Source organism: Cottoperca gobio, chromosome 17, assembly GCF_900634415.1.
Source record: "Cottoperca gobio chromosome 17, fCotGob3.1, whole genome shotgun sequence".
Classification (NCBI taxonomy): Eukaryota; Metazoa; Chordata; class Actinopteri; order Perciformes; family Bovichtidae; genus Cottoperca; species Cottoperca gobio.
The window spans coordinates 15,833,814-15,846,834 of NC_041371.1; the positions used below are offsets into that span (position 1 = coordinate 15,833,814).

The following is a 13,021-nucleotide window of genomic DNA, read 5'->3' on the forward strand; positions in this document are numbered from 1 at the left end:
CTGGAAATGAAGGGAAGAAGAAGAAGGTCCTACTTTGTGGTAGAAAATACAGTATAAAGAGTAATCTCCTTCATGGAGGAAAAACGCACTCAAGATATACTGTGATGTTATGTTTTCATGAAACTGATTTAGCTCAAGGAATCTAATGTTTTTTTATTTAAAAGAAATGTCCTTGCATGATCTCTACACTCCTGTCCAGTTGGTGGCGGTAATGCACCTCTAAGCTGGTTGGCTAACCGCCAATAAAAACAAAATAAATAGCTCGAGACGGAAGCGGAACAACCGATGTGTTTAGCTTGAACGTTTAGACAACTTTTAATGTTGTAAATTGTTGCCTTTTTTGCACCCCCGTCAAACACCAATAACCCCCTCAACTCTGTATTCTCTGGTCCAATTTCAAGATGTTTAACAGACAGACGAGCCTGTGGATGGGTGATGTATGTATGAAGTCTCTGTTTCTTTCAGTTAACGTTAGCTTAGCTGCGCGTGCTGGTTGCTAGCTCAGTTACGTTAAATTAGCCTGGAATATGTGACCCTTGTCGTAAAAGGTTAGGCTAAACTCTGTTCTATTGTATTTTGTTGGTAGAAACTTTAGCCGCTAAAATTGGTGGTCAAACGACTCAATAAACACACCTTAACTTACTTTCACATATTCGTTGCACACTAAGCTCCTAATCTTGAAGCAAGTATTAACGTTAGCTAACCAAGTGACTTGTTACGAGCTAACCTGAACTGTACTACTAATTTGTATTCTGGCTCACTTGTATGGCTTATTTGGTATAACGAAATGGAACAGACGGACACCATTAATGTTATAAGCAAGAACCGAGAAACAATTTCAGATATCTAGAATAAGATAAAAATGGGCTTGAACTTTTCCCAACCATATTTGCTAAAACACTCGATGGTTAATTGTGTATCCTCAACTGGTGTTAGAAATGACGCTCGCATTGTAGTAACCTTTTACTTATTCTACAGTTTTTACATTACAAAGATGTATACATACGTCTGTATTATTCTGAACATTTGTTTTTGGCTAAAACTGTACGTGATGCATGTCACATTTCTTTTCATGTGTGTTTAGTTGGACCCATACATGGATGAGAACTTCATCAAGCAGGCATTTAGCGCTATGGGAGAATCCCCGTTTGGAGTCAAGATCATCACTCACAGGATAACTGGGTAAGATATACCATAAGCCATACACCAGCCCCTGTGTTATAGCTTTGAAGACAACTGTTAAATACTAGATGTGCTGGTAGGTTTTCTCATAGAAAAATGTTTAGTAGAGTTGGACAGCTTAGCCCACCTCCACTATACACACCTACAGGAAGCCCTGCAAGTGTTTTAAGGCTAGCACAGGCTTACTCTTAACCAAAATGTGTCTGCAGGGTTTACAGCTAAATAATCTGTCTTGCTTTTAGACTGTTGTTGTAATGCTGTTTTATTGCTTTTATATATATTTAGACTGTTGTAATGCTTTTATTTATTTATTTATTTATTATTTATATATATATATATATATATATATATATATATATATATATATATATATATATATATATATATATATATATATATATATAAATAATAATAAATAAATAAATAAATCTCTCTGTCCTCATGTGCAGTGGTTCAGCAGGATACTGCTTTGTGGAGCTGGCAGATGAAGCAAGTGTCGACCGCTGTGTCCAAAGACTGAACGGAAAACTGGTTCCTGGATCAAACCCGGTCAGTTTTATGGTGTCATTTCAAAATACATACTCGTATACCTTTCATGCAATCCCTACTGCAATTTTGTATCTCCACAAATATACATATACTATTGACAATTTAATACTGCCTTCCTTTTTTTTCCCAGTATTAGACTTATGTTATCAAGCAGTATTTAATTGTTGATTTGACTGTGGATAGTGGAGCTCCACTAGTCTTGGTCCTCCTTTTGTTACGACAGTAACTCATTGCATTAGTATTGAATGTTGTTGAGTCTTTATAATATGAGGCTGTAATTTTGCTTTGTAACACACAAGATTCTTGTTAATACAAGAGATCTGTTCAATTTGCTGTTTGTGGTATTTCCACTGCCACTATGGTGCTTCCCCAGTGAATTTAAATAAGCTGTTACAAATAAGCAATGTTTAATACCAGTAACATATTTTACACTAAGTAAAACTACATTCTATATCGGCTGCAGTGAAAGCAAGCCTACTTAAGGGTCTGGTGATGTAAAAAAAAAAAAAAATGATGCTTGGAAATGTTCCAAGTCTCAAGTGGTGTGTAAAGTTGTGAGCTTTAGCTGCTTGCTACTGAATTTGAAATGCTGTTGGCCCCTGTGAGCTGGCCAAGCTACTGGGCTCCCCTGTCTGCTGGCCTGTACCTACTGCTGAAGGTGGCTGAGAGGCTGCTTGTACATGAATGTACTTTGTTTGAAGCTGGTGAATAGAGTCTCTGGTAGGAACTAACTGAGGAATGGGCTAAAGGCTGGTCTGGGTGGTGGAGGTATGTAAACCCAAATAACAACAACCATAATAACTCCGATCTCTATTTCCAGCAATATCAGTGCTATACTACAAAGCTTTGGTGTTTGTGGTTGGCTAAGTGTGTGTGTGTTCTCTCTCTCCCTGTGCAGCCCCGGAAGTTTAAGCTAAACTATGCCACCTACGGCAAACGGCCAGAGGCAGGGTAAGATATGATTCACATTCAACTTTTGCATGTTACTGTTAAAGTGAATTTAAGTTATGAAATGCTAATTGCTTTTTATGTAAGTATACAAATCAGATATGCTTTCTACTTTAAGTCTCAGTAAACTGATAATCAAAGAACTCAAATAAACTGAGAACAAAGTAAATTAACATGATTTTCCTGAAGTGTTGTTTTAAATTCTTTAGAGTAATAGAACATTGAAGATCTGGCGAGATTAATTAACGGTATAGATTTAGTTTGTTTTTTACATTAGGTTGCCTTACTCTGTGTGTGAATGTGGAAGATGGACAAAATCTTGATAATTTAGGGCTGGGCCAAAATCTTAAAGTTAATTTGATAATGTAAAACGGCAAGCTGTTAATGTTACTTATGCTATTAAAAAATTAAAGATTTTAAGCTTCAAACATTATAGATACTAATTAATTTGTCTAGTTTTAGGTAAACAGGGAATTCCCCACAAACCCAGCTGCTCCTTTAATGCTCGACTGTTATCGCTGTATAAAGAATACTCAACCAGACTGTGTGCTTCTCTCAGGCCCGAGTTCTCAGTGTTTGTGGGCGACTTGGCCTCCGAGGTGGACGACTTCCAACTGCACCAAGTTTTCAAGAAATATCTTTCCTGCAAGGGAGCCAAAGTAGTCACTGACCAGTATGGATACTCCAGGTATGTCGGCCCATAGAGGTGAAGCAGAGAGCGACTTAGCTTCAGAATTGTGGAAAGTATTCAGTTTGACATCAGATGATTTCTTGAACTACATATTACTTTGGTGTTTTGTATAATATTCTGATTTGAATGTTTTTGTAAGAAATGTATAGTAATACAAAAATGTTTCCTGGTTTGTGTGTTGTAATTCTTTTAAACGCAGTGCCATCGACCACCAGTACATCTTCATCAATTTTCGATCAAAGGCTGAAGAAATGTTTACCTGCCGTCTTGCTAAAACTATTGTTTTCCCCATATAGGCTAAGCAAGAGCAACTCACAATTCAAGTGATGCTACCTCATGTTAAAAGTAAAACAACAAGTTTCAGTTCTACCATAATAATACCCATTATATTCTGTTTCTCATTATAAGTGGCTATAAATGCCAAGTATGGAGTGTGTGCTGGAGTGGAGAGGATGTGTAACTGTTGTTTCACCTGCAGAGGTTACGGCTTTGTCAAGTTTGGGGAGGAGGGCGAGCAGAAGAAAGCGATCGAGGAGTGTCAGGGCACGATGCTGGGGGGAAAGCCGCTCAGACTCAGTATTGCTGTCGCAAAGAGGTAAGACACTGACATGAAACACGGCAAAATATCTAGACTGCTCACCTCCCAGGATTATGCTCTGTTTATTTACGGTGCCGTTTTGAGTGTGTTCATGCGCGTTGGGATTGTTGGGGCTATATCTCTTTGTGTAGGGAAAGCCATTAAAAAAATTGACAGACAATTAGGTGATCAACATAATTAAAGGTTAAAGGAACATGGAATATTGCTATGCCTTCATTATCATTACATAAAATAATTATACTGTATTTATTTCTCTCTCATGTTGAAATTTGTTTAAAATGCAGAACTTACCTTTTTATGAAATTTTAATGGCTTCACTAGAAACTTGGATTTCTTTTCTTTTCTTCTGAATTATATAATAAGCCCTTTTTATTCTTATCATGAGTTAAAAGTTTAAACCTACAGTTTTGCACTTTAAAAAACCATTGTTTACATTTTGTTTTGTGCTGCATTATACAATGACATAAATGAAATGAACTAAAAAAATAAAATAAAATAAAAAGCCATGGCTGAACAATGAATCAGATTTTTAGCAAAATCGCAATATGATCTAGTGCAATATCCAAATCACAGGAGGCGTTCCTTGTTGCTATAGCAGTACATCATATTTTAAGACCCTTTCCTGTGTAATATGTTTGTCTACATAGAAGTGGAGTACCAAGTAATTATTTTCTCAGGAGAAACTGAAATTACACAAAATGTTTTTTTTATCCATTTAGATTTCACTGAGACGCATACACATACAGTGAATTACAACTGATGATGGCAGAAGAGATGTATAAACTTCTACACAACCTACATTAACTTTTAAATTAATGTTGAATCAAAGAACTGAGCTTCACCGAGTTCCCTCCAAATGTTAATGAAATGTTGTTTTTCTTGTGTTGCAGCCAGAAGATGAGCAACTACCATGGGGGCCAGGGCCAGAATTTCAATAGCAACTACAACCAGTCCCAGTCTAGTTACTACGGAAGCCAAGGCAGCGGGGGTCAGGGGGGTTACTACCCTCAGTGGGGTGGCTATGACCAGTACAGCGGCTACAACAGCGGCTACAACAGTGGCTATAACAGTGGCTATAACTATAACTATGGGCCCTATGGATACCCCCCACCAGGCCACATGATGCCACCACCTCCCATGGGGGTGCCTCCCATGTCCACTGACATGTCAGGAACTGTAGAGGTGAGGTCAATACTTTGACACCCATGCTTAAAGGAATATAAGTTTTGTATCTGTGCAGTCAGAGAGGTTTGTCCAGGATGTTACCTCGTGGAGTACAAAGCATTTGAGAAGAGGGAAAGCAAGCGGCTTCCACCGATGATGATAAAATCCACCTGGCAGCACCTCCAAAATTGTCTTGTTTACATGTTTTGTTTGGCTATCCAGACATGTTTGGGAAATGTGCTTATTCACTTTCTACCCTGCCTCTGTCCAAATGCAATACTCTACCTACGCATAACGTGTGTTGTGTATAAAAAAGGTAGCCCTAACATTCAGTGTTCCAGAAATAATTCTTGTCTTGTTTCCCAGCAGAGCCACGAGGAGGGTGGAGATATAGATGAGGATAACTCAGAAGGTAAGACTCGCTTTTTTAAATCCTGAAAATGCTCTTTTTTTTGTGTTCCATTATTATCGTACTAGATATGCCGTCAGTAGACGCATTCTTGTGTTGCCAACTTAGATGCTTAATGCTTGGAGCATCTCAAATCAGATGTTCCTATATTTACCATAACTGGTTATGTTTATTTCATATCTAATGGGAATTACTGTGAAACAGCTGATTTTAAGTGTTGTCCTTTGGAGTGGTAGCAGTAAATACCTCACAGATATGACCACAAAGGGGCCCTGTCCATTACTATCTTGTCAGCTAATCATTTGTCAGAAACTATACAGTATTTGCGGTGTTTTGTTTTGCATGCACAGATAAGCTTATACTCTGGATGTGTACAAATCCTTGCTTGGTGTTTTTTTTTCAGAGCCCATCCCTGAATGTGACGTAGAGCAGTGGAATAAAGATTTTATGCAACGCAGCGAGGAGCTCTACGACGCCATGATGAACTGTCACTGGGAACCCCTGGACTCTATTAACTCCCCCATCCCCTCCCTCTCCTGATAAATCATCTTATTCTGATCCCTCCCTAAACCTTTCATTTTTTTATGATTTTGTACGTCCCTTAATCTGCCATGATTTAACCCCCACATTGATACCTTAAAGGTCAGCTTCAGTTCACCGTCTGTCACTGACACTGTTTGCCTAATCCTGACTGAAGGCTGAGAGTACATACAGATGCACTCGTTCCTCTTCCAATACTCCAAGTACACACGAATATTCACTTGATTTTAATGTTTACCATGTTGGTAATATTCAGACAGTTGTTCAATAATCAATGATGTTACTGTAATGCATACTGTTTAGTATGAAGTCCTCTATGAACCAGAGCTGCGAGCTTTGGGATGAAGTGCTGAAGTGTTCCTCTCTGCTGTTGACTGGCACACAGTAGCTGTAGCATTGGAAACTGAATGTCATAATTCATGTTTCACCATTTTATTGATATCACTGAGGAACAAACTCCACTGTCGATTACTTTTGTTGATCCATGTTGAAATGGAGACACCAGCAAAGCTAACTTCGCTCATTGGATATGGCCCTGACTTTTAAAAAGAGATGTCTTGCTGAAGACAAGTTCAAACTATGCTTTAATTGTAATTTGCCACGTACTTCATCTTTGTCTATAATTATCATTAGAATATTTTCCTCCTGTTTTTTAAATTTGTTCTGATAGATGAAGTAAAAGACACACAAATATGAGAAGATGATGACATGTAATTTATCACTGTTTTTCAGACAATGAGCGCAATGTCTTTCTGTATAATAAATGAATGGTACAACCCCCTGACCCTTCAGAGCGCTGTGGAACTGTAATGGTTGTCTGAGGTTGACCGCTGATTTGATCAGATGTCACGGCAGCATTCATTTTCTGCTGTTGGATGATGTTTGATGTTTTGTATATATTTTCTTTGTGGAGATGTTTTATCAATAAAACTGAGGAGGAAAACGGTGTTCCGTCTTTTCTTTATAGGGAAGTGTTTCTCTTGCGGGTGTTAGTTACTGTCGGTCAGCATGTTAGAGTTGGTTCTGTACATTTAAATAAAGATATGTAGGTCTTTTGATTGTAATGAATAAAACGGTGCGAGTGTCAGCAAAGTCGGACACACCCTTACACAACCTTTTCTCAAATTGGTGTAATGTGAGAATCACAAAGTATAATTTGAATTCTTATCCTTATCGTGTCAATCAACAAAGTTGCTTATTGGTTGGCCTGGCAAGCTGAGGTATAAAGTACCAACCGTGAACAGCAACACCCCCAGTTCATGTGTTGCTAAGGACCTTTGTTGCACGTCTTTCATTTCAACCAGCCAACAACTTGAAGAGCTTATGCCATGTCAGCACCTCTGAGGCTGTACTTAAAACCACCAGTGCTTTGAGCTAAATGCTAATGTCACAATTGGGCCGATATTTAGCAGATATAATGTTAACCATGCTCACCATCTTGGTTTAGTGTGTGTTAGCATGCTATCACATGCTAATTAGCACTGAACGTAAGGTGCAGCTGAGTCTGATGACAGTTGTAATGACATCTTCATCTTCAGCTATACTTAGTGTTCCGTGCTAATTAGAATAATAAGCTAAACATTTACATGCTAGCATGAATTGCCTTACCTATATTCTAACACAGCAGAAACTGATTTCTCTGAATTTGGAACATGATTGAGAATATTGTTGAGCAGAAGATGCATGTGAAATCTACGATCAGAGTCTGAACTTGTGTGTCTTCTTTTATGCAACAGCTGGGTGAAAAGTGAAGAGACTTGTGCTAAGGGAACCAGGATTTAGTGAAATTGAAGTTTAAAACACTGCATTTACACTCTTTGAACACAAGTGACAGCAATGCATCTGAACAATAGAGAACATGTGTTTACTTCTCTGTTCAGGTGCTTTGAGACAGTTTTTGTTGTTTATCAAACATGTTACTCGTGCAAAATAAGACACTGATAGAGAAACTCACGGCTGTTTCATAGCATCTGTCCACCATCTTGTCAACAGGCTTTACAGAATTGGAGTCTTTGATTACACAAGTTCTCCATTTATTGGATTTTCAAGTCAAATTTCCATCAAAACATTTCAGTGAGTCCTTTTTCTTTCCGCATTGCGAACAAGCTGTGTTCCAGGTAAATCTGAGTTTCTCAAACATTTCCAGCCTGAATCTAAATGGCAACTGCCCCTCGTTCTGAATTCCTGTCCTGTGGAGAGTCTCCTGTCATCTACTTTGACCCCCTGTTATGATGTCACAGGAAACAAGCCTTTGAATAACTAGAGCATGTATTTGCTTCCTTGGCACATTTGATACATATAGAGTTATACAGATACATTTTTTAATGCCCACTTTGTCCATTTGTTTGTTCCAAGTTTCAACAGGATTTTCTACTGTTAAAAGAAGACAACAAACGCAAATGGACAGGTCATCTCCAAACAACCACCTAGAGCTCATGATTTAAATCATCTTTGTCTCAGAGTTAAAACATATGTATGTTTTATTCAGTTAATTGCAGTGGTCATGGTTCACTTGTGCGTCCTCTGCTTCAGCACTGCTGGTCTTGGTGTTGAGCAGTCCCAGTCCAGGCCTCCCGGGGCAGTACCAGCTGGGCCCCCGGCGATACCAACCCTGGTACAGTCCCCTCCAGCTCAGACACCCCAGAGCGCCTCCTAGCAGCTGAGTGGGGAACTGAGGGAAGTACGCTAAGAGACAGAGCAGCAGAAAGATCCAGAGCCAGAGCAGCAGAACACAGAACAGGAAGAGGATCCTCAGTGGGGCACCTGAGATCCCACCCAGGCTCAGATAAGGGCCGAACACGGCTGTTTCCTCAGCCAACAGCAAGCAGCAGAGACAGAGGAGGAACACATCTTCTGAAACTTCATACCCCCTCCACAGCATCCCAGCTCTGAGGCACACAGACTTACTCTCCCCTTCTCGCAACACCAACAGAGGCTGCCCGTTGGCGACCTCTGGGCCGGTGAGTAAAGGTTCGTAGCAGCTTCCGGTGGTGTTCTCCAGAAGGTCCAGGAGTTTACAGAAACTGAACCACAATCCGCCAGCCACCACGAGCCGGGAGAGGTGACGGATGGAGAGAGAGAGAGAGCGACGGATGGAGAAGGAGAGGAGGAAGACGAAGGAGCCGACAAAGATGCAGGTCCAGCCCCAACCAGAGCGCAAGAACATCCTGGAGGAAGGAGAGGAGAGACAAGAACTGGGTAAGTTAAGTGAGAGATTGGAGGTGAAGTTAAGATCCATTAGATTTTGTCATGTTGAAAATGTGTAATAGTTAAACATCAGGACCTCACTGCCACATTGACATTGGATTTGCTCAAGAATTTTGACTTCACCAACTTTCTATATCATTTTTTGAGTAAAAATGCAGCCATTTAAAATTGTTTACGAACTCATAAACACAAAATAAGTTCAAAGAAGATGTGTTCAGGAAGTAAACAGGAAGCAGCCTCACCTGTAGAGGAAGTGGCTTCTCTTGGCAAAGACGCTGTGCTGGGAGACCCAGAGGCTCAGTGCAGGGCCGAACATCACCATTACTGACAGCAGCAGGTGGAAGTGCTTCCGGAACACAGTGTTACCCATGACCCGGGCCACCAGGTCCGTCAGGACCACGAGCATCGTGTTGAGGAACATCTGGACCCAGGACCAAACCTCTGACCAGATCTAAATGTAACTTAAGATTTCTATATGAAAGACTGCTGCTGGCTCTGAATGCAGCAGCGTATTTGTGTAGATTATCCACTTCAGACTAAATAGCATCCACTGTTTAATGTGATAAATCTGTAATCCTGTAAAGAATGCAGTTAACAATTCAGCATTTTGAGTAATCCAAAAGTCTGGTTGGAATCAATCAATCTATACAAACCAAACAATACTTTTCAAAGTTTGAGAGTGGATCCATTGGCGCATTGAGGGAAGACTAATCCAGATCCAGAAATCCAAAGATGCTGGCTGTGTAGTAAAGATAGTTTAAGTCCATTGGTGTTAGCTGCTAGTGTTCGGCATCCACACGCAGAGTTTACTGTATAACATGAAGGAAGTGACAGCTGGCTGTGAAACCCAACCATGAAATTCTTCAATCCAGAAGGGACTGCTTCTCCGGACTGCAAGTAGCTTCAGTGCACAGTAGTTAAGCCACAGCTAAACAATAAACCAAACCACATAACAGATGCTTTGCTGGGTTTCCTTGCAGCTGCAGAAAATTGAGTTGAGTTTCACTCTTCTCTGATCTTGTATAGCAGGTTTCCCAGTGTTTGTCATTGCTATTTTTCTCTTGTTGTGCAGTGATTGTCACTGGATCACATCTGCAAAAATGAAATAGCCGCCGCCGTGTTTCACTCAGCGATGGTCACCGCTGTGTTACCGTGAGACGTCCAGTGGTTGTAGCTTGAGAATACTTCCCCTGTCCGAACTATCAGAGTGACCGTGGCTGGTCTGCTCACACCCACCTTGTTCTCGCCCTGTCATATGCCTCCTGCGCCTTGAAGGTGTCACATTGCTCCTGCTGAGATGACTAAAGGGTACAGAGAGGTTGAACCAATGACATGGGTTCCTTACTGTTAATATGCATATCGCAAGGTTTCTGACTAACTTAGTCTCGATTGTAGAGAGTAAGCTGAGGAGCGCCAACACAACCAGTGTTACAGAAAAGTCATGAATCAAGTGTCAACAATGATGTGAAACAAGATGTAATGAGTCGAATTGTGTGTGTGTGTGTGTGTGTGTGTGTGTGTGTGTGTGTGTGTGTGTGTGTGTGTGCGTGTGTGTGTGTGTATTAATAGCAATAACCTTTGTACTATATCTGGGCAAATACTCAGCTGTTGCAGCAGTCTGTCTCTGTCAATCACTGAATGGTAACACATACACTACATTTACTGTCCTTTCTCTCCTCTTTGTCTCCTCTCTCTCAGATATCACCCACTTTTATTAAGTTTCTTGATTTGACCCTGACCAGGGCAATTCTATCAACAACCACATAGTCACTGTCAATCCGCAAAGCTCCTCCTGCAAACAAGTTCACTTATAGGCCTACCCTTTGGCCACCAAAATTAGCGCATATATATAGATTTTTAAACAAATGAAAACCTGTTTCAACCAGGCGATACATTCCATTCCTATTTCCAGTAGATGAGCGTTCAGCCACAAAAGAAAAAACTACCAGGAGAAGCTTGTTCGGCCATGTAGACTCAGTTTGCCATAGAAAATTAGACACACTAAAAGGAAAAGTTTGACATTTTGGAAAATATGTTTATTCACTTGCTTGCTGAGAGTTAGCTGAGAAGACGCTTGAAGATCCAGGAGCCAGTTAGCTTAGCTTAGCGTTAAGATTGGAAAATAGGGGAAGCAGCTAGCCTGTCTCTGTCCACAGGTAACAAAATCCACCAAAGCACCTCTTTAAAAAATAAAATAAAATACAAGGTTAAAGACGCTGTTATAGCAAAGAAATCTGTTCTGCAAAAATCTAATATCTATTTTTTTGCTTGCCTACAATATCTGGAGAGGGTACAAGTCCTTCTCGGTGCATATCACTTACACTTGTCCTTTAAATCATTCAGTTTTTATGCTATTTTTATGTTTGTGTTGAAAATAAATATTTTTGAAGGAGTATGATCATTCTTACCAGACAGATGTAGGTCAGTTCAAAAGCTACATGTCATTTTGTAATCTTGCAAAAGCGTAAAAGGTTTGTTATTCAACATTAAGCAGATCCTCTCATTTGGTGCACTAGCCCTTTATTTCTTTATTTGTTACTATAGTCTTATTCTGTCCCTTGCTGTACTTTGTATTTCTGAAATGTCTGAGCTGAACTCTCCTGTCCATCTGTCAGGTTTTGTTTTGAACCTCCCTGTCATCGGTCCAGAAATACAGGCTGACCTGGTAAGTTTTAAATGTCTCCCTGTTCTCTTTCCAACCACGTGCCGAAAGGCTGAACAGCCTAATTAAGATAGAGACTGCATTTAATCCACTAGCTACTACATTTCTTACATCACCTCTGAGTAATATAAATGCCAGGATGACACAGTTACCCTCTTTAAAAATATATATTCTTTAAAGGTTGAAAAAGTGAGGCAATTAGACAACACTTTTTATATTATTTTGTTTGGCCAATCCATAATTAACAATAAATTAGTGTAATAAATTGCATTACTTTTTCAGGGAAGGTGATCATCACATTACAGGAAACCGCACTTCTTACTTGCATTGGATTTTCATGAAAGCTCTTGTTCTGCTATAAGTGATCCTCAGATGTTGACATGGTCTATCCCTATAATTTGTCTCCACTGACTCTCAGCCAGACTTCACATACTATAAATAACAATGTTCACACATTGACCAGATAAATACAAACACTTCTGAAAGGCAATGTAACCGATTACATAGCCCTGCAATAGATCCTAATGATGTGAAGCTAATCATGTTCATAGCTGTGGGAGTACATCAGACAAAAACAGTTTAAGAACCACTTATATGGAGGAAGTTTCTAGAAAGTATTTATGGCTGGATGGTGTTAAACGCTGAAGGGAAAATGAGAGTTGATACAGTTCAGTTGTTGAGAGGATGAGTGTTGCTACCTCTACAAGCCCTGGTCAACTCAAAGTGAAGTGGGTCTAATAGATCACTCACATGCCTCAGAACCTCTCTCTTGAAACTTTTCATCATCTTACAGCGTTCAAAACTTTTATTTAAATCCTGCTGTCAATCACCACATGAACTTTATGAGGTAGGTGACTCCCACTATTTAGAGAAGGGTCTAGCTGCAGAGCTCCAGGCTCAGATCCACCTACTCTGTCAGACTCTTTTGGGTTCCGAGCTTGGCAAAGGAAGTCACGACTGAAATTGTAACTTCTGCAAATTATGTCATGATGCAAAATCAGGCCGGAGGCGTAATTTTGGGGGAAAGGTGGGACTGGGGCTGGGCAAAGGCCCATTGGCCCCCCTTGCTCA

General features: G+C 40.0%; 2 protein-coding genes across 3 annotated transcripts; one reads left to right on the plus strand and one right to left on the minus strand.

Moving 5' to 3' along the window:
- Positions 1-244: 244 nt before the first annotated feature.
- trnau1apb (tRNA selenocysteine 1 associated protein 1b) lies at positions 245-7,028 on the plus strand. Of its 2 annotated transcripts, none has more exons than XM_029454080.1 (9): positions 245-437; positions 1,085-1,182; positions 1,632-1,731; positions 2,630-2,682; positions 3,239-3,367; positions 3,849-3,965; positions 4,859-5,150; positions 5,499-5,544; positions 5,945-7,028. In XM_029454080.1, exons 1-9 carry the CDS (start codon positions 402-404, stop codon positions 6,079-6,081), a joined length of 1,008 nt encoding a protein of 335 aa, XP_029309940.1. In that variant the 5' UTR covers positions 245-401; the 3' UTR covers positions 6,082-7,028. The 2 variants fall into 2 exon arrangements, with proteins under 2 accessions (XP_029309940.1, XP_029309941.1); XM_029454081.1 differs by having other exon boundaries at positions 247-437; positions 5,502-5,544.
- Positions 7,029-7,920: 892 nt separating this feature from the next.
- fitm1l (fat storage inducing transmembrane protein 1, like) lies at positions 7,921-10,733 on the minus strand. Its single transcript, XM_029453860.1, has 2 exons — positions 9,531-10,733; positions 7,921-9,248 (listed from the first exon to the last, which is right to left on the minus strand). Exons 1-2 carry the CDS (start codon positions 9,707-9,709, stop codon positions 8,570-8,572), a joined length of 858 nt encoding a protein of 285 aa, XP_029309720.1. The 5' UTR covers positions 9,710-10,733; the 3' UTR covers positions 7,921-8,569.
- Between the last annotated feature and the right edge of the window lie 2,288 nt (positions 10,734-13,021).